The sequence below is a fragment of the Aptenodytes forsteri genome, unplaced genomic scaffold (genome assembly GCF_000699145.1).
Source record: "Aptenodytes forsteri isolate BGI_AS27 unplaced genomic scaffold, ASM69914v1 Scaffold221, whole genome shotgun sequence".
NCBI classification, from domain to species: domain Eukaryota; kingdom Metazoa; phylum Chordata; class Aves; order Sphenisciformes; family Spheniscidae; genus Aptenodytes; species Aptenodytes forsteri.
In genome coordinates, this window is record NW_008794411.1 from 1,162,704 (window position 1) to 1,186,077 (window position 23,374).

At 47.5% G+C, this 23,374-nt stretch overlaps 1 protein-coding gene across 1 annotated transcript in view; it reads left to right on the top strand.

Annotated features, from left to right (window-relative positions):
* The window catches only part of SLC4A4 (solute carrier family 4 member 4), a 205,418-nt gene that overhangs the window by 163,246 nt on the left and 18,798 nt on the right, over positions 1-23,374 (top strand). The window contains exons 13-19 of the mRNA XM_009288809.2: positions 1,170-1,303; positions 6,120-6,391; positions 10,353-10,423; positions 14,468-14,656; positions 16,796-16,909; positions 17,262-17,423; positions 22,235-22,413. Of these exons, the coding sequence (XP_009287084.1) occupies positions 1,170-1,303; positions 6,120-6,391; positions 10,353-10,423; positions 14,468-14,656; positions 16,796-16,909; positions 17,262-17,423; positions 22,235-22,413 (1,121 nt within the window). The remainder of the gene's footprint in view (positions 1-1,169; positions 1,304-6,119; positions 6,392-10,352; positions 10,424-14,467; positions 14,657-16,795; positions 16,910-17,261; positions 17,424-22,234; positions 22,414-23,374) is intronic.

A 23,374-nucleotide genomic window follows, 5' to 3' on the forward strand; every position in this document is an offset into this window, starting at 1 on the left:
GAAAGAGCGCCACAAAACTTAACTTAAATTCTTCGCATTACCACTGATAAGTCAGAAAAACTGCAGCCCCAACCCTGCAGTTTATCACGGAGGGAAAGAAGGTTCTGCATGTGCCATTAATTGCTGGTTGCTCGGCACGTGCAGTATTAATGAGGCTGCTGATTCAGACACGGCTACAACGAAGCGCATAGGCCTATGCTTAAATCTGCCCCTGGTTGTTGGGTAAGTATTCCGGGAGAGGGCGATGCCGACGGCTGCACGTCTTACTCGGTAGAAGATGATGCTCTTGTTGTTGCTTTAAAACTCAGTCAAGTGTAAACAGTTTAGTTTCCATAAGAGCAAACAAGGTAAGGTCCAGCGAATTGGGCCATTTTTGTAGAAGGATGCACGCTCAGTCAATAATCACATTTTATTGCCATTTATATTTCATCCACATTTTGCATTTTAAAAGTAGATATTGTCCAGCTATAGTTGGAATGCATCAAGCATGCTTTTTTATCCTTCTCCAGTGAAACTGTTTTGCCACACATGCCAAAGGTAATTGTAGAGCCCATTAAATATGGAATTTATTACTTGCTGGTGACATCTGATGAACTTGGGTCTCAACACATGACTGCTGGATGAAGTAGCCTTGTTTGGTTTGTGTCTCACTTACTAAAACAGTTACTTGAAAGAGAGGCATCTTGTTTATCTAGAGTGTCTGCTCAATTGGAGAAAGAAAAAAAAACCCCACCCTCCGTTGGCCTGGAGGATGTCAGCGCTGTCCTGTAGCCATGCTCTGCCGTGTCTGTTTGAAGAGCCCTGCGAACGTGTATCTCTCCTGTCAAAGATGTGGGAGATGTTCGAGGAGTTCTCAAATCCTTTAAGTGGTCTTCGAAAACGCTCTCCTCCCCTTGTCAAATATAAAATATAATATAGTGTTATTAAACTCTGGGCCTCAGAAATAACAAGGGGGGTTGCTGGTTATCCTGAGTAACTGTGAATTGTGTGGGACGAACCCATCTTGGTGTGCAGCTGCAGGAGAGGGCAGAAGATGGTCTTCCCTTGGTCTTGGACATGTCGGCACACAGCACGCGCCCGGTCGCTGATGTAACTACTCATTTTCTTGCAACAGTGCTAATAGAAAGGGTGATTCAGTAGAACTCACTTCTCTCCTGTGTCTGCCGTAGGGTGTGTTGGAGAGCTTTCTGGGCACAGCAGTCACCGGTGCGATATTTTGCCTTTTTGCTGGTCAGCCACTCATAATTTTGAGCAGCACAGGACCTGTCCTTGTCTTTGAACGGCTTCTCTTTAATTTCAGCAAGTAAGTACAAGGGTGGAGGAGGGAGAAGGGGAGGAATGTCTTACACTAATGAAATACTAGCTAGGGAATGAGATGGCTAGCGGTGGGGAAGGAGGGGATTTAGTGCATGAAATGAAACATCTCTTTGTTCCTTGTTGAGATTGCAGTGCAATCACATCGGGGATTTTCACAGGCACGCATGTCCCAGAGCGCTGCCCGGTGTGTGGGTGCGTATCTCCTTGGGGCCTCTTGGAAATTCTTGGCCACGTCTGTCCTCGATGAGAAGTTTGCACTAGTTACAGTCGGTGTGCTGTTCCTCCCCAGCTGCTGCATGCGTTTCCCTGGCTGCTGCGTATTTCCCGTAGCAGCGAAGAAAGGAATCCAGCTCTCGGTGATTTCACTAACAAAATCCCGCAGGTCTCAAGGTTACCAAAAATTTGTCCTTAAATCAGTACTCATTTGAAATAATAGCTATTACTTACAAAAGCAAAAGTACCTATGATCGAAACAGCTATCGATCTCTGTTTGTCCCCAGAATTCCTCGGTGGAGCTTTGCTGCATTAAATGCTCTTGGGTTTTTTCCCTTTTAACCGATATAAAGAGGTTCTGCTCCCTCCCCACCATGTTAACGTTGATGCAGTGACGATAGCTGACGCCCAGAGCTGAAGGGAGCCCGTTTTGTTAGGTGTTCTCATTTGCTATTCCCGCATCTGCAATGCTGGCAAAATATAATGAGAATCCCTGAAGGAATCGGCATATTCTTTGGTGATTTTACATGTACGACTACTGATACTTGGGGCCGTTCTTTGCAAGGAGATCATTTTAGGTTATACAGAAAACGCCCCAGATCACTTGTAGCCCTCCCTTCCCCCATCAGGGAGTGTTCACAGCATTGCGAGTTGTGAAAGACTTGTGTTTCAGTACACAAACCCAAGAGCTTTTGGAGTTAAGGCGTTACTAGGCTTTCTTTCAAAAGCAGTCGCCTGTGATGTGGAACAGCTCTTTGGCTGTTGGTGGTTATTTTTAGAAAAGGTCTATTGAATTACTAAGCTGAACATGGCTGCAGGTTGCAATAAGGCAGGAGACATGGCGTATGTTTGGTTGTTTAATTGTATCTGCTTCCTCATTATATTTAATCTCTGTGGGTAGTTACTCAGAAATAATTGAGAGCATATAATCACGTCTTTTCTGTGAATACCCTACATGTCAGAGAAGTCTTTTGAGGTACAGAGCTTCTGCTAAGGCAGACAGTGCATTTACATGTGATCCCACATACACAGTGCTACACTGGACTGTTTCGGAGTGAGATGATTTCATTTGGTTTCTGAACTCACTTGATAACACTTGTGGCAGTGTGAGCCATGTCTGTGAAAATAGTGCAGGGCAGGATGAAACAGGCAGGGTCCGATTCTCCTGCTGCGTTGTCGAAGTTGGTGTTATTGTATAATCAGTACTGTTGGGTTTAAAGCCCGAATGGCCCCTCAGTGCGCTCTGACTGCTGTTAGACAGAGCCGTATTCATGCCAAGCCGGGGAGAAGTTCATCTTGGAGTCGAGGATGCCATGGAGAGACGACGTGCACCTTCAAAAGCAATGCAGTCCCCTCCTGCCTGGCCCTGGGACTGCCGCTCTCCTCGGCACGGTCTGCTCCGTCCTGCCAAAGAGGGGCAGAGGAGATGGACTTTGAGCTGTCTCTTCCCCCCACTGGAGCGTAGGCAGGGAGGGATGGAGGCTGGAAAAAATGGGCAGAAAATTAGGCTAGCCCAGGGAGGGAAACTGGAAGCTGCCGACTGGTGAGAGCTCCACAGCAGAGCAAGAGGGGGGCACCTTTCTTTTCTTTCTTTGACTAGAATAAATGAATCAAATCAGGAATAGACGTGCTATAGCTGTTTGCATCTGGCGGGCAGGTCAAAGCCCAGGTGCAGCACACGGAAGGAAAAAAGCAAGATGGAAAAACACTTTGTACGGTTTTGGAAGGGAGAAGGTGGTTATTTTTAACCCGAGGAGGAGGTGGTGGTTATAAAAGCTATTGTCCTAACAACCCGCTGGAGCAGAATGGCAGGATTTTTCCAGGGAGTCTTTCTCACAAGGAAATTGGAATCAAGTGCTGTGATTTTTCAATAATGCATTTGTGGTTGTTCATATTCACAACACCCTGTTCCCTGCTGGGAGCAAGATTGGAAAGACTTCCCATCTACCGATTCATTTAAAGTTTGACTCTGTGTGTGTGTGTATGGAGAGTTACCTAAAAAAGCCGCTCGTACCCAGCCATGCATCCAGCTTTGGGTGCCTGCAGGAGCGGCGTTTGCCGCGTTGCCGGCAGAGTGGGTCGATGCTACAAGACGCCCCGGGTCATCTCGCATCCTGGCTGGTGAACTCTGCTCCCATGCAGAGTCTCTCCGATGCCCGTTGTGAAATGAGCCTGGGTTTCCAAGCTGGAAGCAGCGGGAAGCGAGGCACTGGGCTCCCCAGGAAAGCAGGACCCCAGCCCTTCTGCCTTCCTGCCGCAAAAACGGGCTGTTGGGAAAATTTCCCCTCCAGAGACGTCAGAAAGAAAATTAATCACGGCAAAAGTACTTAGCCTGTTGTATTGTGTATGTGAAATGTCCTGTGCTTTGTCATTTGCTCTGTGAGCTTCACAAGTGCTGCAGGACTTTGAGGGGTAAAAAAAAAAAAATATATAGTTTTAAAACTTTTGAAGTTCTTCAATGGTGTGCCGTCAGGATGCCATCTGGGCTTCTGCCCGCCGACTTCTCCACACTTGGTCAGATGGATGGCAGCTCCTGCTCTCTGAAGCACTGACTCCAGATATTTCAGAGAGCTGTCACTGGGGTCTTTTATTATTTTTTCTTTTCCCTTCTCTTTTTCTAAATAATCACTTTGTTTCTTCCTTGCTCCTTACCCCTCTTCCAGGTCAGACTCTCAGTGTGAGAAGGCTGCAGCCCTCCCTGAGATGTTTATCTACAGTAAGGAGAGAGCCTGGCAGAGGCTTGGTTTGAGAGCAGATGCCCGACCCTGTCTGAGCCTACCTGACATCCGACCCAGGATCCTTACAGAAATCCATGACGCTGCTCAGCAGCAAGCCTTTAACTGCCGCCCTGCCTGGCCTGCAGCCTTTTCTCCCATTTTACAATCACAAGGTTGTAGTTCCCCCTGTTGAGGTGCTCTTTTGTTCTCTGCTCGGCAGTTTTATACCATGCACTAGAAAATTGCCCTCGAGCCCCTCCGTTGGCCAGGATTTCTGCTGGTGGTGGGGTAGGTGCTTGGGGTGCGCCGTACAAAATTGCTGCAAAGTTTGCCGCCTGTGGGTGAATGCTGACAAAGGGTAGAGGTGTGTTAACAGCGCACCGTGTCTTCCTGGAAATAGTGTGTAAAAACAGGTACGTGGGAGATGCAAGGACATTTTTCACTATTACTATGCAAGGCTTGAGGGAGTCCATCTGCACCGGGGACTTGAGTAAATGGTGGGACCAGCCTGTAGCCAGCTCTGAAGGCATCCAGTTTTGCCAGGTTGCAAGCACCCTACCAAGTGTTTTGCGGCTGAGCTAAAACCGCCCCTGGTACTAGGAGCTAAGCCCTCTCTGAGGCACGCACGGTTCCCTGGAGGAGCCGATGCTGACCCACGCCTGTCCTCTCACCGCAAACAGGCCTGGAGGGATTGTGCTGCAGGGCAAATCCAGCAGTCTCCTTCTCCCTCGTGCCTTGGAGCGGGGCTTGAAGATGCTTTTCTGCTGTTAAGTTTTAGAGCTGTGGGTGGTTACCTGGTGTAGCTTGCAATCCTAAGGTGTCTCGAAGACGGCTTTTGCTGCTTTTTATTTAAAGGCAGGTTCACAGGGAGAGACGTTCAGTTTTTCTTACAACACTTGGTGTCGTTGGGGGAAGGAAGGGATAAACTCCTGGGCCCCGTCCCCTCCCCAGAGCTTTTCGACGCTGTTAGAGACTTTGCTCTGAGACTTTGCACAGAAACTGCCCTTCCTCCTCTGTCCTTGGGCTGGGGAGGGTTCCTGGCTTCCAGGGAAGACCGGCTGGCTGGGGCTGCCGGCCCCACCACCTCCCGCTCCCTTCCCCAGAGCAGGCAGTAACCTCCTTGGCAGGGCCTTATCTGCTCTGGTGTTCGCTTTTCGCATTTGTTAGGTCCTAAAAGCCTGCCTTTGGACTCTGCGCTGTCAGGGCACGGCAGCCTCGAGCAGCAAACAAGGGGCAAACAAACTTCCCAGGAAGGAACGATACCATTCGGTCCATCGTTCTCCACAGCCTGCCACGTCCTGGCACCAGGGTTTGTCATCTTCTGCTTTGTACTTCTTGATCTTCTCCTGCTGACGTTTTGATTTCTGCAGATAGTGCAAAGGGCCTGAGAGATGGAAATGCAGTCTCCCGAGCGTGAGGCTTGGCAGGAGATTGCTTTTTGGAAGGAGATTTGTAAACTGTGGTTACGTCTTCAGCTGGTGGAAAGCTGTCGGCGTTGAGCTGCTCTTGGTCTGGACAGCTGGATGTTTGGGCCTTTACAGCTCTGTGAGTGTCTGCCAAGGGAAGATTTTTACTGGGAAGCGTAGAAAGAGCTTGAGTTCACTGGTAACATTTATTAGTGGAGGCGTAAGCAAGGGCGATCACTTCTGCATGCTTTTCTGCCACCTCGGCTATTAAACTGCACCACATACATTTATGGAGTTGGCTGGCTGAAAACGGAGAGCTTAGCTCTTGGGAACACTCTCATGGAGTCTAAGTGAGCACAGGTCCCAGAGGCTGTGCGTTCACCACTTCTCACTGGGAAGTCACGATCCTGCATGGATTTATCTAACCCCGATGTTTTCCCTTCCTGCCACCCCTGTCTTGTTGCAGAGACAATGATTTTGACTACCTGGAGTTTCGTCTCTGGATCGGCCTTTGGTCAGCCTTCCAGTGTCTCATTCTCGTCGCTACCGATGCCAGCTTCCTGGTCAAGTACTTCACCCGCTTCACCGAAGAAGGTTTTTCCTCCCTTATTAGCTTCATCTTCATCTACGATGCTTTCAAGAAGATGATTAAGCTGGCAGATCATTACCCGATCAACTCCGAGTTCAAGGTGGACTATATCACGCATTACTCTTGTGCCTGTGAACCATTAGATCCAGGTAAGAGAATGTTTAATTACCTCTCCAATTTGCAGATAGGAGATTGCATTTGCTTTCTTTTTCGATTGTGCTGCAGTCCAGATAATAAACAGGTAGATTAATCCTTCTTTATCAGTTGTCTTCAGATATCCTATCTTAGCCTTATATCGAAGCTGAGAGGTGAATTTCACCCTGCGTACCAACTGCGATGTCTTTATAGCCGACCTTCCTGGGACTCCTCATGTGAGCATCATGACCAGTGGAGAAGTACCCTTGTCTCCTTGCATCCCTGAGGCTGTTAATTCTGAATGGCATTCCTCTGAGAAGTCTGTGAAGGGGCAGAGGAGGTGGCCAGGTCACTGCCATGGTGGTCAGGTCACTCCTGGTGTATCCGCTGTGCCGTTTTGTCAAGTGCAGGAGTTGGATTTATTCAGGGCGTTACCCAAACATGGGTGGATTTCCACCTCCTGGCTGCATGCGTGAGTGGAAAAGCACAAGCAGTTCCTCGTTAGAGCGGAAGGGAAGGATATCCAACGGTCCAGCCTATCACTAGAGCGTGGGCTGCAAGGCAGGTATAGCCAGCATACGTATAGATCTGGCAACACAACCGGGAACAAAAGGTTACAAAACCCAAATACACACAGACGTACACTGGCTCGTACCATCAGGGAAGCTGTGACCACTCCTAGGATCCTTCAAACAAATAGGAGTGAGTAAGAAATTTGGTTTGTGCTCGAAGTAAACGTCAGGTTATCTCGACATACCTGTGAAACAGGAAAAGCTTCTGGTTGCTGTTAGCTGCCTCTGTGCAAAAGGTGTCGGGAACTGGATCCCTAGGAGCTGTGTGCCTACGTTAGTTATTAAATGTAGGATCTCTGCAAGCACTTGGGATGTTGGTCTAGTTCTGCTTCCATTTGAATGGCAGGGTGTTTTCTTTTCTGGAGTTAGGACGATGGGGAATGGTCAATGCCGAATTGAAAGTCTCCAGTTCCCATCTAAATGCCTACGGCACAGACGCAGCGCCCAGACAGCAGCCTGTCCAGGTGGCCCTCTGGGACGTGGCTCCAGCCACACCAAGCTCTCCTGCAGAGATCTGCGTGAGCCTGTGGCACCTCGGGCACGAAGGCCAGCGCTTCAGAGGCTGCCAAAGTTGAGGGAGAAGACTGGAAACAGCAAACTGTCTGGGAATGGAGCAGCTAACAGAGTGATCCCATATTTAAACTCAGTCCAGGACAAGCTCAAAAAATAATTTGAGGCTTCTGTGTGTAAAGCAGCAAGGGCTGGGGTTACAGTATGGGCAGAGCAAGTGGCACTAGCTGGGTCCTTTGGCTGTTCTCATCCCTTGCTTGGTGGCGTGTCCTTCCACGGTGGATTTGATGCACAGAAGCAGGGAATTTTCCAGAGGAACAAGTGGCCTGACAAATAGTCGTTAGCGTGTCAGTCGTGACACTGACAGTTTGGCCTTTCATAGGTCTGAAATACACCGATACATGCACGTGCTGTGTCCCTGCATAAACCCAGACAGCATCCGTAAGCAAAAGACGGCACAGATTTAATTCCTGCTCCTTAAATAAACAAGTTTCCACATCAGCTGCTCATCACAGCTACAGAGGAGGTTTTCTCTCTTAGCACACAACGGTAAATCAGCAGCAAAGTAGCGAGCAACAGCAGGATAGAGTCTAAGCTCTATCCTTTGCTTTCACGAAGGGGCTCTACACCCTCTCGGAGTTTGCTCAGAGTTTTTAAAGATAGTGCCTTGCTCTGTGTACATGCTTATAGCCATGCAATGGGAGTCAGTCTGTAACGTTTTGCTCACTAAACATGAGTGGCCTTATTCTCCATGTCCTGCATTTTTTTAAAGCCCTCTGTAAGATGGCATAAATAAAAATGCACATGGCAGATGAGCAAAAGGGGATGCCTGCTTCTAGGAAACAAAGTGTAATGAGGTAGCACGTGCTTTCTTTTCAGTGATTTTCCTCTAGTGCAGGTAATGTCTGCTGCTGTCGGGGTGCTGTAAGCAGTGGTTGATAAGCTGTCGGGGGTTGTGCTGGGGAGGGGAGGAGATTTGGGTTTTTTTCCAAAGTGCAGGTAAAGCGTTACTGATTTTTGTCACGCCACAGGTGAAGCTGACTCTTCTTCCCTCATACTCTGATTCAGGCTTTCTACTGTCAGTTTTCATCTCTGTGTCATTAAGATTCGGCTCCAGAGTTTCAGCGGCAGCCCTTAGCTTGCATTGCTCGGTTTCTGCGCCGGGCTCTGCCCACGCTCCCACTTGCCGGGGCCTCAGAAAGCCGGGGAGCAGCGTCTCGCCAGCCCCACCACGCTTTCCGCAGGACCTTAAAATAACACCTTTGAAATCACTGACAGGATTTGTGCGTGCTCTGGTGATAATTAGTTAGTGTGTCCCGCGGGGACTTCCCTTTGATCCTTGCGCCTCCGGTCTGTGTCTCTGAGCTAACACGCACCATTTTATAACGTGGGTCAAGAAGTTAAAAGGCAAAACCAGCAGCCAGACCCACGCTCCATCCACTTTCAGGAGCAATAGCATCCATGTAGCATCTGTTTAGCCAAAAGCAAAGTGTCAGGGTGGTGTGCTTGACACCGAGGGGGCTCGACAGCCGCAGCGGAGGGGACTCGCAGGTCTAGAAGATTGCAACTTGCTGCTCTCTGCTCCGTGCAGTTTTTGGGTACTGACGTGGCAGTGCGAAGACCCTTGTTGAACCGGCCGCCTTGCATGTTTCTGCTCGGAGGGGACAAGCTGCTCCATCCGAAAGGCCTTTTACATCATCTGTCAAGCCTACCAAGTTTGGACGTGATTGGAGATGCTAGAAAAAGAACATAAAGCACTCTGAGAGACATTTACTGTCTCTTCTCCAACTTGACCTCTCAAGAAAAGGATTGCATCGTTTTACAGGCTCAGCTCCGTCCTCGCAGCGTGGCTTGCAGCTCGGCGCAGTTTCCGTGCTCCGGCGTTGCCTTCAGGGTGACGGAGCAGGCTGCCCACTCGGGATGCGCGGGCGTTTCCGTACCTGGCCTTTCCAAAGGTCCCTGCCATCGTGAGGAAGATGCCGGCAGCAAAATCTGCAATAATGCTTCGAGGCACAGCAAAATCTATGTCTCGGCCAAGAGTCACGAGGTCTTACTTGTCAAAGGCCCAGGAAGGTTTGCCTATGTATAAAGATGTCCTAGTACTTATTTAGACCCTAGTATGATTTCAGTAGTGTAAAAGACAAATGCACTCCAGCTAAACAAATGTGAGCTATGCAGTATTTTAATACAACATAAACATTCTTATCAGACATAAAAGTACATGTAAAACCTAAATAAAACATGAGGACATAGTTGACAAGCCTATTTTCAGGAAGGATTGCATTTCTAAATGAAATTTCAAATAAATGATATCTAATCCCATGAAAACAAAAGGAAAACATGTATCATTGTCACCGTGAATGCTGCCCCTTTTTTCAAAGGAATTATCTCCATCCTGTTGATTTCAATTACTCTCTATCTTTTTTTAACTCAAAAAATGTGTTTGTGCTGGATTCTGAAATGTGTTTTGCTTTTCTGGATGTCTTTGGGGTTGTGCATTGATTTTTAAATTAATAATTAGGAGTGTTCTGTGGATATTTATTTTAATCCAGAAATTGTTAGAAAAATAATGCAAAATCATGAAATATATTGTCTGTCTGGTTTTTGTTTGTTTGTTTGTTGTTTGGTTTTTTTTTTTTTTTACAATGAACTCCAAAAAAAACCCAGTTAGGTTTGAATTATGTTTCACTTAGCCTTTTCTTTCCATTTTTTAAGCGATTGATGATTGATGCTTTTGGGTCACTCTGAAACAATACTTTTGACTCACTTTACTTGAGCAAAGAGATTGCAGTTTGATGGAGTTAACAAATGATTTAACAGTTGACATTTGCTTTCCTTCCTAGCTGTTTCGGCACCACACTCACGGTATTCCTTTTTCTGTCCTCTCTTGCAGTTAATAGCTCGTTGTTTAACGGGACAGCGGTGCCGTCAATCGATGAGCTGTTCTATTCCTCTGCTGAGAGGGTAAGTGCCCTTTGCGAGGGCAGGGATTATCTGGTCTTTGAAGGCCGTAAGCGCCGTGCGTTTCTGCGGGGCTGTGCCAATAGATCAGGAACTGATCGCGTGAAGAAAACCCTCACGCTGACGCTCCCCCGTTGCCCGTGACACTGCTCCTTTCGGCATGCTCGCTTGATCCTCCAAGGATTTCTTGTAGTACCGCATATGGAATACTGTGCGCACAATTTGGTAATATTAATTACTTGCTAGTAGCGGCCACTTTCTTGCAGTCTGATCTGTGTGTGTTGGCAGGATGCAAATGGTTCTCCCAGGGGATTAGTCAGATCCTTGTGTCCAGGGCTGTAATGGTAGGGGTGTTGTGGCCAGCCCTTCCTTTGGAAGGTCCTGTTTCCATCCCGTTCTTTGATTTTTCTGTAGCTAGCCCTGGCTTTTCCACATTTCACGCCGGTGGTGAGCTTTGGATGATGAGGAGAAAGAAATGGAGCTTGATGGGGTCAGGTACATTTGTGTTTGATGCAGGGGAAATAAGTTGCGACACAGGATAACAGCTTTCTGCTGAAGAATACCAATCCTACCTGTCTGTGTTTCTTACCATGTGGTGGCCACTCCTGTGTGGCATCAAGTGGCCCAGCAGGAAGGGAATGGTTTCTGAGCTGGGCACGCTGTCAGCAGGCACTAGGAGCGTGAGACGCAAACCTGAAGGCAAGAGCATTGCCCAAGGTCCCCGAGGGGGTCGGTCGCAGGGTGAAGAAATAGAAGCGAGGTCTCCCGATGGCTAGGCTGCACCTCATGTGCCCTTCACTGCTCCTTGCCTCCTTCGCTGCCCCACCTCTGTCAGCTGGCAGCGGTCCCTGGGCGTCTGAGTTGGCTACCTCTGGAAGGGCTGGAATTGAGGGCCTGCTTGTTCAGCTGCCCGCCACAGAAAATAATGCTTGGGGAAGTGATGAGCAGCCCCCAGCTCCGATACAGCGCCAGCCGTCAGGACACCTACGTCCACCCGTCAGGAGAAGAGTGCGCATTGCCACTTCTGTGCCGTTAACAAGAACAACTCTTCTCAGGTTTTTTGTGGGTTTAGCATTTGGGTGTCAGTCTCGGGAGAAGGGAGGCATGCCTAAGAGGAAGGCAAAGAACTGAACCGAGGCCTGGAGGCATGAAAACAACCCAACGAGTTGGCGTTTGCAGGCTGTCCTTTCTTGGAACAGTCATCTCGGCATCTCAGCCCTCCTCCCCCAAAACCCTGCTTTGCAGTACCCTGCCTGCAACGCGGTGGGGCTGGAGGGGACTCCCGTCAGTCTGTCTCTCTGCCTGATTTTTGGAAAGAGCCCGGGGCCCATGCTCTCTCCCCATAGGATGCTCTGCCTTAGCCCTGGTCCCCACCGTGGGAGCCAGCCCAGGGCGCAGAGCTTAGCTCTGTTTCCAGGCCCCTTTTTGGATGCCTCAGAGTTTCAAAGCAAAACAAATGTCTGGGGACACATGACAAGGATTTTGGGTATGGGAAGAGCATCCCCAGTACAAAACCTGCCAGGCAGTTGGCAGGGGGACGAAGCAAGATCACATCGGGGGGTCTCCCAAAGAAGAGAGATGCCCTCTTCTTTCTGCTCTCCAATACCCCAAGTGGTAATCGTACCTATCGAACGCTCTCTGGTGCTTATTTCTGTAGATGTGAAATCGCAAAATGTGAAATATGCCCCCAAATATTTGGGTTTTAGTTTATCTCCCTGCTTTGAAAGCCACGTTCACCCTCCCCTCTGTTGCCATCCTGAAGTTAGCAGTCGGGGCAGATCTGCAGAAATCCTCCTGATGAGGGACAAAGTGCTGCTGCTTGATGCGCGGAGAGAGATGGTGCTGAGAGAGCAAATGTGGCAGCACCTTGTCAAACAACAACACAGAGCTGGGGGTTTTGTTGTTGCGTTTTTTTCCCCGAAACCACCATCAGTGTCAGCAAAATCATACCTCAGTTAAGCTCTTGGGATTCACAACATTTGCTGAGGAAGCTGCAGTTTATTACATGCAGCTTCAGACCACAACTTTATAAGCATCCAGTTTGGAGACATATGTGATGTATTTTTCAATGTACACACATGAACAAGATACTAATAGATGCAACATGAGGCCATGAACCTTTTGCCTTCAGCGAGTACCTTACGTATTCTCAAGATTTCTAATATAATTGGGGGGGGCGTTTCCTCCTACTTGAAAATGTCACTTCTAAACAAAAGGATATTTTGTGCCTTGCACTTTTGCCTAAAGAACATCTTTTTTCTGGTAAGTTGCTTGTTGATCTGAATTAGTCTGTGCCCACGTTTGTGATAAGTTCTCTATAACTTAACTATTTGGAGTAAAATACTTTTTCCTCTCTATGGGTTTATTAATTTTGAGTTATTTTAAAACATCCTTTCTCTCTGATGTCATGGTTCCCAGGACTATGGTTTCCTTCATTGGGGTTTTCATGCAGAAAAGGAGGAGCAGAGACAATGTGATTCTAAAACTCCCCAGACTGACAGAATTTTGTAGGTACCTGAAAATACTTTAATTTTTTCTTGGTGTTAGCATATACTCCCTGCATTCTCACTCTCCCCTCAGGCAGTGCTTGCTGTGCACACCTGGAATAGCCTCGCGAGCTCGCTGCTATATGCACGTTTATATTCTTGGCCTCTCGTGCATTTGGATTTGTTCTGTCCTCGTCCCTGCGCTGACGCGATTATGAGTTATGCAGGGCGGGGAGGGGAAAAGCCCTTTCCTGGGGCTCTGCTTCACCACAAGCATTAGGAAACAGATGATCATCTAACACGTCCTGTGCGGCTCTGGGTTCCACAGTGAGAGTTGAAATCCAAATAGTGCCTCCCTGTTTGGCCGTCGCAGTCAGTCGTCACTAGTAACGAGGTATTCAAATGAGAACGGAAGCAATTAAAGGAAATTCAAATGCAGGTTCTTATTTGGCAAGACTGTGGGGAAGAGACCCTCAGCTCTTGCTGAAATCAAGGGAAACCATTGTATTTGGGGGTGTTGTGTTCAGTCCCAGCGGGTGAGCTGGTGCTCTAGGGCATCTCTGCAGCTACGGGCAGGTTTTCCCAGCTCGGCAGAGTCCTGCTCTGCCACTGCGCTGCTTCAGTGCCCCGGGGAAGGCAGGCTGGGGTGCGCTGGGGCTGGCGCGCTCTGCAGGGCTATAGCAGAGAGGGAAGCTGAACCCCGGCATCCTTCTGACTGCTTGTCTGTAAAACAGAGGGGATTTTGCTAACTCCAGCTGTGTGGGGGAGCACAATTAACATTGAGTATTTACAGTATGCGCCGGCTTGTTCTTTGCATGTCCGGCATTCTGCGGGCACTGATAAAGGGTTGGCTTTTACAAGATACACAGGAGGATCCCAGAGCTGAACTCTGTGAGCACCGCAAGACCCGATTGGCTCGTTCAGTAGCAGGGCTGTGTCCTGTGCATGGTTACTCAGCCTTCGCCAGCGTAGCACTCCATCCTTTAGCCCGGGGCAATTGGCACCGCATGGTGGAGGTGCTCAGAGCACGCCAGAAGGACACCCGGTAACTGCAGTGTGGCACGGGGCTGTGTGTGCAGAAGCCTCCTGACGCCAGTGGGCATTAGGCGAGCTCAAGCCTTGTTTCTAGAAAGGACAAGGAGGGAGATGTTCTGCTGTGGAAATAGTGCCGGTCTTGATCCGAGGGAAGCAGGTTTGGGTTTGGTGTTGCTTGCAGTGAACGAGCAGTGGGGAGTGGATGTAGAGGTGGTCTCAGGCCACTCCAGCTTCTGCATGAGGTTTCCAACATTGCCCTTCCACTGGAGAAAATGCAGAGCAGAGGTCAAAAGATCTCTGTCTTCTTTCTGAGGCCCAGCCTGTCCTCAGTTCCCAGGTAATACCATCCTCTGTCCGGGTTAAAATCCATTCTGTCTGCGCACATGCACAGGGATTTTTAGCCTCCGCTCCGTGCCTGCCTTTTCCTCCCAGTATTTTTCCTGATGCTCTGTCCCCATTCCTGTCCTGGCACGAGCAGTGTTTGCATGAGCACGGCTTTATGGAAATGTTCTCTTTTTTTCTGCAGTACAACACCACCATTGACTGGTCATCTCTGACAACGAAGGAATGCTTGAAATACGGAGGACAACTTGTGGGCAACAACTGCGACTACGTCCCTGACATCACCCTCATGTCTTTCATCCTCTTTTTTGGCACTTACACCTGCTCCATGGCCCTGAAGAAATTCAAGACCAGTCGCTATTTTCCAACCACTGTAAGTATCTCCTTTCACCCTAGCAGTCTGTTTCTTTACTCTGTCAGAGTGCAAAGATCAGCCTTCCTTTTGGTGTAGCTGTCACACACACGGGGAGAAATGCTTTGCAGGGAAGCCAGGTTGCATTGGTTGAGAAACATGGTACTGGTTAACCAAGGTATGTCTGGGATTGCTTCGCTTTCACTCTCTCAATGTTTCTGGAAGGTACGGGTAAGGCAGCAGAAGAGCCAAAATGAGCCATAATTTGTCGTGGGGATGTGACAGTGATTTTCAAGGTACTGACAACAACATTTCCAAGCTGAGATACGCAATGATGTAGTTTATCAGCCTTAAGAAATCAGAAGAGTCCTTCAGGCATATATAGTTTCAGCCGGCCATTTTCAGTGTCAGATACACAGCTTAATGTGATGTTCTGACTCTGGGGTAGGGTGCGTGGCCATTCTACGGAGACCAAATGACCAAAAGGGGCTATTAATCGTTATGTCAGAAGTCTCCCTGCTTATAGCCAGAGGGAGTATTTGGGAAGGACAAAAGAAGCCCTTTGCTTCGTCAGTAAGTAAAAGCAGGTAAGCGAGCTGTCCATATAGAACACGAGAAGGGAGACGCATCTTTGGTGTTACCACATAGTGTTTGAAATAATCAGAAATCAATGCAAAAATGTTGAACTCCACTACAGTCCGCGTCTGGTCTACCTGTTACGGTAGGGACCTAAAGCAGAAATTCCCTTTCTTCTCTGAGGATCAGATGCAAAACAAGGATGACCTGAAAATCCTCTGCATTGATTTAAACAAGACTTTGCTCAGACTCACGGCCAGCTTATATGCACCTCTCAGGTGCATCTGCTTGTTTTGTCTCCCCAGCTAAAGTTACCACGACACGTGTGCGAGCTGGCGGTTTCCGTGTGTACCAAAGCCATGTTTCTCTCTGAGACCTGCCCCTCCCCCTCCTTTTTTTGGCATTCTGACGCACGAGTATTTATCCTGCATGGATGTTTACTGTTGTGCTGTGTTACAATTGAACCTCTATTATTTTTAATCAAAAGGAAACAAATTCCATCCGAGCTGGAATGCAGCTCAATTTATCTGTAAGCATGCGAACCCAGGAAACCTGGAAGGAACAACAGCTCTGAAAAGATCACACGGTTACAGACAAGCACAGTGGGTCCTGCCCAGTTAAATTTCGGGGTCTGACCAGTGGCAGCTTTAAGTTGTCATGTTCCAATGACTTCAGTAGAGTTGCGCTCTTAGGGTACGTTGAGGATTTAGCCGAGAAGCCTAGTTTGTTTTCCGCTCTGTTTACGTTGATTTATTACTTGAACAGAAAACAATGTAATCTCTGCCAGTCATACAGAACATCTCATCTGTCGTGGAAGTTTGGGTCTTCCAATCTTCTAAAGGGAAGTTTGTGACTGTTTCCATTGTCTGGTGTAAAATACCATTTCTTCCCTTTCCCTTTTTTTTTTAATCTGCATTGCAAAATCACTCATTAAAAGAATGGAGTCTGGGGATAACACAGTATTATTTTGTTAAAGCCACATACCTTAGGAATCCTCTGATAACACGAGAAGCTCGACTTGTGTCAAAAAAGCAGTCTCCAGCCCTGCATATAAAAACATGAATATGTGGACCTTAAAGAATCAGAGATCAGAAGGCAAACAGAAGGAGACAATATTTTATATGTCTAAAAAAGTCACTTTTTTTTTAGGTTTATTTGTAAATGGTCAATATCTGTTAATATTGGAAGCTGATCCTGAAAAGTCTCTTCAGACACTGCTGCAGAGGAACTAGGTCTCCATGCCAGTGGTTATTGGCTGCTGTCAAACATAACATCAGTGAGACTGCCTTGAAGAATTCATGTGGGAGTTTCTTATAAAAGCAGTTTTCTTTTTCCTTAGGCTTGTTTTCATACTTCCATTTAGGCTTAATTGTTTGGCTTTCAGACAGCGCAGTCAAGTACCAAGGCGCAGTTAGGCAAATGGCACCAGGCATGACAATGCGCACCTTTGTTTCTACGAAAGAAGAAACGATGAGCTCGTATTGCCACCAAACGCAAGCCTGGAGTATCACAGAGAAGCTAAAGCATGGGTGAAATGGTGTTTCTTAGTGCTAACTACTGTTATGGTATCAACTTCTGTTTCAGGCCCGGAAGCTCATCAGTGACTTTGCCATTATCTTGTCCATTTTGATTTTCTGTGGAATAGATGCCCTGGTAGGTGTGGACACACCAAAACTAATTGTGCCAAGTGAATTCAAGGTATGTCATTGTCAGCTTGTTTGGTGGCCTTTGGAAGAGGTTCCCTTTTCCACCCATCTGCCCTGTATAAAATGACTTGCCCTCAGAACAGGAGAGCAGTCAGCTGTCTGGAAAAGACCGTTTTACTCAGATGGTATCCTTTTTCTTAGCATCATTTTGGTTGGCTGATTTATCTCCTAAATCCTGCCTCCATACTTTGAACCTTTTGTTGCTGTTCATGGGGAGGATATAATTGTCGCAAACCTCAGGTGTCTCCCTGTGGCCCCACTGCTGGAAGTACAAGTGTATTTAGGATGTCGTCACTCCTATACTGCGGCTCTAATGCAAGCTTTCCTTTCCTTGCCCTTAAAAGCCAACCAGTCCCGAGAGGGGTTGGTTTATCCCACCTTTTGGAGGGAACCCGTGGTGGGTGTACCTGGCAGCAGCCATCCCTGCACTACTGGTGACTATCCTCATCTTCATGGACCAGCAAATCACAGCCGTCATCGTCAACAGGAAGGAGCACAAGCTCAAGGTGGGTGCAGAGAGCTGCCCGGTGCTTTTTCTGTGCTAGAGATGGAGGAGGGCCCGTGGCAGTGTTAAGCGTACGTGCCACCTCAGAAACGTCATTGCTGGTGTTTAACAACAATATTTATTTTGTTGACTAGCGTAGATTTGCCAGGAAAACCGCTGATTCAGTTGAAAATCTTGAATGTTGCGCAAACAGCATTTGCCTTCCTCCTAAAGCAAGAACCCTGTGCAGGGCCAACTCGCAATGTCTCGTTCAGTAAGCACTTGGTAATTTTGATTGGCTTCACCGTCGTGTGGCCTGGAGCATTTCCACATGCGAAGCTTTGGGATTGCTCCTCCCTTTTCCTTCACAAACAGGTCCCATGCCAGGAGTAGTCGGATTTCACAAAACCAGCCAGCTACCCCTTCCCTTCTAGGGGAAGGAAAGGACTTACACCCACCACATCCTACCCTCTGCTCATCTGGCAAAGATGTGGCTGCAGCCGGAAGAAATCAGAGCAGCCCTCCTTTGAGGGGCAGAACTTTTGTTTAAAGCCCCTTTTCATGTCAACGTAAAACCAAGAAGTTTCTTAAAATCTTTACAATAATTTGATCTTTCCTTGCACGAGCTTCACTCTCCAGCTGTAAACATTGGAGAATGGCAAAGGAAACTTCCAAGTATAGGCTAGTCAAAGCTTGTCTTGTAAAGAATACTGATGTGAACAACATCTAGCTGCCTTCATAACCTTGCTGCCCCTGCAATTCTATTCGTGGTAGTAGTACTGTCTACCTTAGTAGAGGGCTGGATGAAGGGCATTTCAGAATCTACTAGCCCTGACCCCAGAGGTGTCGTTTGCCATGGTAATTCTGCAAGACTCGGCCATTTGAAGAATTAGAAAAGGAAAGAGGGTGCGTGTCTATCCACAAACATAAAGTTACATGCTTGTCCACTTCACGTGTCCATCTGGCGTGCTCTGCTTTTCCAGCAGGAGATAAGAAATCATTAAATTAAGCGCAGTCAGAAACTGGCTGATGTCCGTCATTCCCAACGTTTGCTTGTGCAGGGGAAACGCATGCTGTCCACTACGGCCAGCAAATATGGTTGTACATACTACCAAAACTGTTCATTCCCTTAAAACAAGTTCCCAGGTCTGATGTTAAGGAACATCTAGGAAGGATAGGATGCTTTCCAGTGAGGATGCTTGGCAGACGTTCTGTCTGGCATTTTATTCAACAAGGAAGATGACTGGGGCCAGCAGAAGGGTCTGATCGCTCGCTGCCTTACAGCTGGTGTGCAAAACTGCTGGGTTTTGGTTGTGCTGGTGCTTCCAAATGGCCGTTCACTTGACAGACTCTAGTTTTCTAGAGAAACTAGTCCCAGACTCAAGTCCAGCTAACTCAAACCTCTCCTCTAGCATCAAATTACTCTTAACATCTAATTTTCCTCCTACCAGTTTCCTCCCTCAAAGACACGGGCCTATTCCCTATCATCTGCTGCTGTTTTAAGGAGAGAAAGTTGCTTTGTGATTGTGGTCGGCTTTCTTCCTGCACTTCTGTCATAGGCTATAAGGGGATACTTTATGAATGTGATGCATCAGCGTGGAAAGGAAAACAAGGGTGGCCAGAGTGGGTCCACCAGGTCATGCACGGATCTGCAGAGAGTGCCCATTTTTGGGAGCTCAGGCTTGCGGTGGGGAGAGGCTGTGAGCTCCTCTCTCAGGAACTCTGCTTTAACCTGAGCCGGGACCTAATTTTAATTTGCACAGCACTGCATTATTGCATCCAGGCCAAAAACCTCTCGCACCTTATCACAATGGGCAAAGTTCTCTGGATCTGACAAGCCCCTATTACTGTGTTTATCATCTAAGATGGTCGCTGGCAGATGGTCCCAGCCGTCGGCAGAACAAGGTCTCTTTGTGTCACGGCCACCCCTGAGCGGGCATGGCATGTTGGTGTGGCTGTCAGCCGTTCCGAAGGAGGTTTTGGGGTGCCGGGGCGATCACAGAACCCCACCTGTGATGGGTATGGCCAGAGAGGGCCCAAGTACGACAGCTGTGTTGGCTGTACAGTGCTGTAAAATACAAGCAATAAGCTGAAGAGATTTGGGGCATACCAAGGGCATAGCCACAGTTGGATGTTATTGAAAGAAGAGCTTTATATCTGCTGACATATAACAGCCTAGAATGTAGTAATGTTTTTAAAATAAACTTTCTAGACCGGCGCTATGCAGTTTTTCATGCCTGTAGGGTTTTTGCTTTCCCTGCACGGTCAGTTCTATTGAAAAATATTAAATTCCTGTAGAAGATTACTCTCCCTTCCTGTTAACGGGACACGTTTCAAGTGGTCTAACCCGTGAGAGTAAAGACTCCCTCAAAACACGGGTAATGCTGGGTCTTTATTTAGATACCTGCTTTATCAGTTATATAGAGGGCTGTTGGAAACGTGAATGGAGCTTTTACTTGAAAAAGAGGAGGATGTTTCAATTCATATGGTCGCTGTGGACATTAGACAACCGACGTGTGATTTAAGACTGTCCTGAGCCTGACCTGGAGGAGAAAGTCAGAGTAACAGGGAATGGGAAAGGTTTGTTTTGCGCAGTGATGAGTGCTGGCTGATGGTCTTACAGGGGTGGTTAAAAAAAAAAACCAACCTCAGAACATCGCTTTTTGCCGTCTGGATCTGGGCGCATATACTCAATACTGTGCCCACATCTTCCTCGGGGGAGGCTAATCATTGACGTGGTCTCAGTTTTAGGTCTGTCTCCTGCACCTAACTAAGCAGACGTATCATTTTCTTAATCACTGGAAGGAACGTATTCCCTGTTCTTCCCCCATGAAGAAGAGGCCCCTCATCTCTTCAGCTTACGGGCACTGAACGTGGTTATGCTATCAGCACTGGGTGTACTTGTTTAGTAACAAAGTATAAACACTCCAGCAAAGTACTGTTTAATATAAAAAAATTTATTTCCTGCTTCCTTTGTTATGGTTGTGAGCACATGCTTTTGTTTAATTGGGGGTTCTCGAGTCCCATCCTGCTACTCTGCACCAAAAAGCACCTCCGTACACAAAACCTGCTGTTGACCAAAAGACAGACGGGTTATTTTCTGCTAGTGCCTTGCTAAAGTGTTGGCAGGGTGTCACTGAGTGCCCGTCCCAGTGCTGTCGGCCAGCCAGGGTAAGCAGCGCACGCATGAGGAAAACAATGAGGACTATTCAAGACAAGCTTGGGTTGCTTTCCCTCCGGGGTCACCAAGTAGGTCCGGATCATTTGGTCTTTCCAATAAAATCAAATTGAACAGGATTAAAAAAAGGTTAACCTTCTTTAAAATAGCAAACCTTAGAGATTTGTCTAGTGTTTTTCTGAAGATCCCTCTCTTTGGTGGCTCTTTTGTTTCTTCACTTCTTCTCTTGGCACTTGTGACTGGTGGATTTCCTGTGTTAGTTCATTAAGGGATTTAGAAAATAGAAGATCGGAGGTCTTCAAAATGGAGTGAAGAGTGAGGGCAGCTTTCTCCTTTCGATAGGGTATGAGCCCATCAGCTGTTCTTGTTGCTTTCCCCAAGAGAGCCTAGGGTTGGGTGTTGAGGAAGATGCCTCCAGCACCAGGCACGATCAGCAGGGCTCAGACCAGTTGTGAAGGCCCAACTGTGAGATCCTGCATTTGCTTCCTATGCTAAATGTAGGAGTTCAGGTCTCGCTCTGAGACAGCAAATGGCAAATGTTACCTTTAGGCAGGCACCGTATTTCTGTAAGATTGCTTTCAGGTAGACTTCATTAAGTCATTACTCTGAGAGTTATTTTACAACAGCTGTTTAAAACTAAAATTAGGCTTTGGGCTAATTTTAAAGGGTGGTTTGGGTGTTTAAAGCTCTGTGCACATCCAGCCTGTCACTTAACAGACGCGAGATGACTTGGCACACAAAGGTACCGATCTTGCCCCCCCGCCGCGTCAGAAGAAGTCCTGTGCGCTCGTAGCAGAGCCGTAGGACAAATGGCTCACACCGTCGCAAGCCGCTCTCCTGCTTTGCAGACGATCTTCCTCTCCAAACTCTCTTGCTGCCGTAACTGTCTCGTGCTGTGCAACCGGGCCGTCGTGTTTTTACACGTGCTGCGAGGAGGCAGCAGGGGGGTGGGATGGTGCTGGGCATTGGATTTCTTGTCACTGTGTTACCTCATTAAAAAAATGGGAACATATCATTATAGAAATAGCACTTTATAATGGGGTTTCATTTTTGTTTTTTAAGAGGCAATGCAGAGCTCCTTCAGAACGCTGTAAACCCATTATAACCAAGATACAGACGTGTGTGTGTGTGTGTATTAAAAAAAAAGAGAGATACATACGGAGAGCTTGCTTATACTGTTTACAAGATACGATGTGTATCTCGCCAAATATTTTTTGGTGAAGGTGGTGCTCTCTGATTTTCTTTAATTCACAGTCTGCTGTGTCAAGTACCTCTGTAAAGAGCTATTTGACTGGTCGCAGGGCTTGGCTTGTACCAACTCAACTTCCAAGCACTATGTAGTGTACACAAGGTGCTTGGTCTTGTGCCAGACTGCTTGCACGTCTGCTGCTCTCCTGTGCTTACTGTATGCTGTTGTTTTCAGAGCTTGCCAGAACTGTAACTCTTAGCAGTTTTCCCTGCGGAGACAGGTAATTCATCCTTTAAGGAGCAATGTGTCCTACTCTGCTATTTCTTAGGATGATTTCTCTTGGCCAAAAGATGCTGTAGAAGGAAATGCTGCTTGTTTGGTGTGCCTCTGCCCCCGGGCCAGAGCCCTGGCCGTTCCATAGGTATTTAGAATAATTAAGCTGAAGGTTGTCTGTCTCCCTTCACAGAAAGGTGCTGGATATCATCTGGATTTGTTCTGGGTGGCCATTCTGATGATCATATGCTCCTTTATGGGTCTGCCCTGGTACGTTGCTGCTACCGTGATCTCCATTGCTCATATTGACAGCTTGAAGATGGAGACGGAAACTTCAGCCCCTGGAGAACAGCCCAAGTTTTTGGGAGTGAGGTATGTCAAACCAGAAAGGCCTTAACTGCCTCGTTTGCCTGCAAAGATCAGTTTGTACTATAAATGGTCTTGCTTCGAGCAGGGCACGTGCAGAGGTTCAGGGGGAATAGCTCTTAGATTTGCTGTAAATCTTCAGATGAGCTGTGCTTCCTTACAGCTTTTTTTTGTCCGCAGAGGATATATGCAGTTAGAACTTAATCTGGCGTAGCCCTTTTGCAAATGCTCTTTCTTGAAAAGGAACAAGACTGTTGTACTACGTGCGTGCCTGTAGACGGGGGAGAGCCTGTGCAAACGGGGGGGAGCAAAGGGAGGAAAGGAAGGAAACTTCGCACCGGAGCTTAGACCATTTCTCGGTCTGCTTTGGGCATGCACGTTGAAGTCACCCCAAAATACCCAGAGCTTTACAGAGCGAGCTCTGGTGCCCGTGGGACACTGCAGATTTGTCATGAAGAATTTTGTGCTGCTTGCTTTGTATTTCCAAACCCAGCTGTGAGATTGAGCAGCGCAGGTCTCTGGCAATTCCTTGGACAAATCCCCGTGTAACTCCTCAAAAGTTTATTCAGCCAGATCAGACGCAGTATTCCAGTGCTTGAGAAAGGAGATGAATTTACTGCAGATTTCTTTATCCATGGAAACTAGACGGGCATTCATTAGCAAACGTAATGGTAAAAAGCGTAAACCCGTCATGCGTCGAGCAATCGGCTCTACTTAATCAAGCAATTTTTTCTCTGTTTGGTTGCCTTAATTAAGTGGTCTGAAGTGCTTTCAATAGGAGCACTTCTGGAAATCAGGCCACTTGTTTAGGCGACTAAATAGAAATTTAATGGCCTAACTTTCAGTACTCTGGAATATTACTGGCAAAAGTATGTTTGGCTATGGGGAGTGGCTGTGGGTGCCGATGAAGGCACATGTTCAGCACTCCACAAAGACCTGGACCATTTATCCAACTGCTGGAGTACTA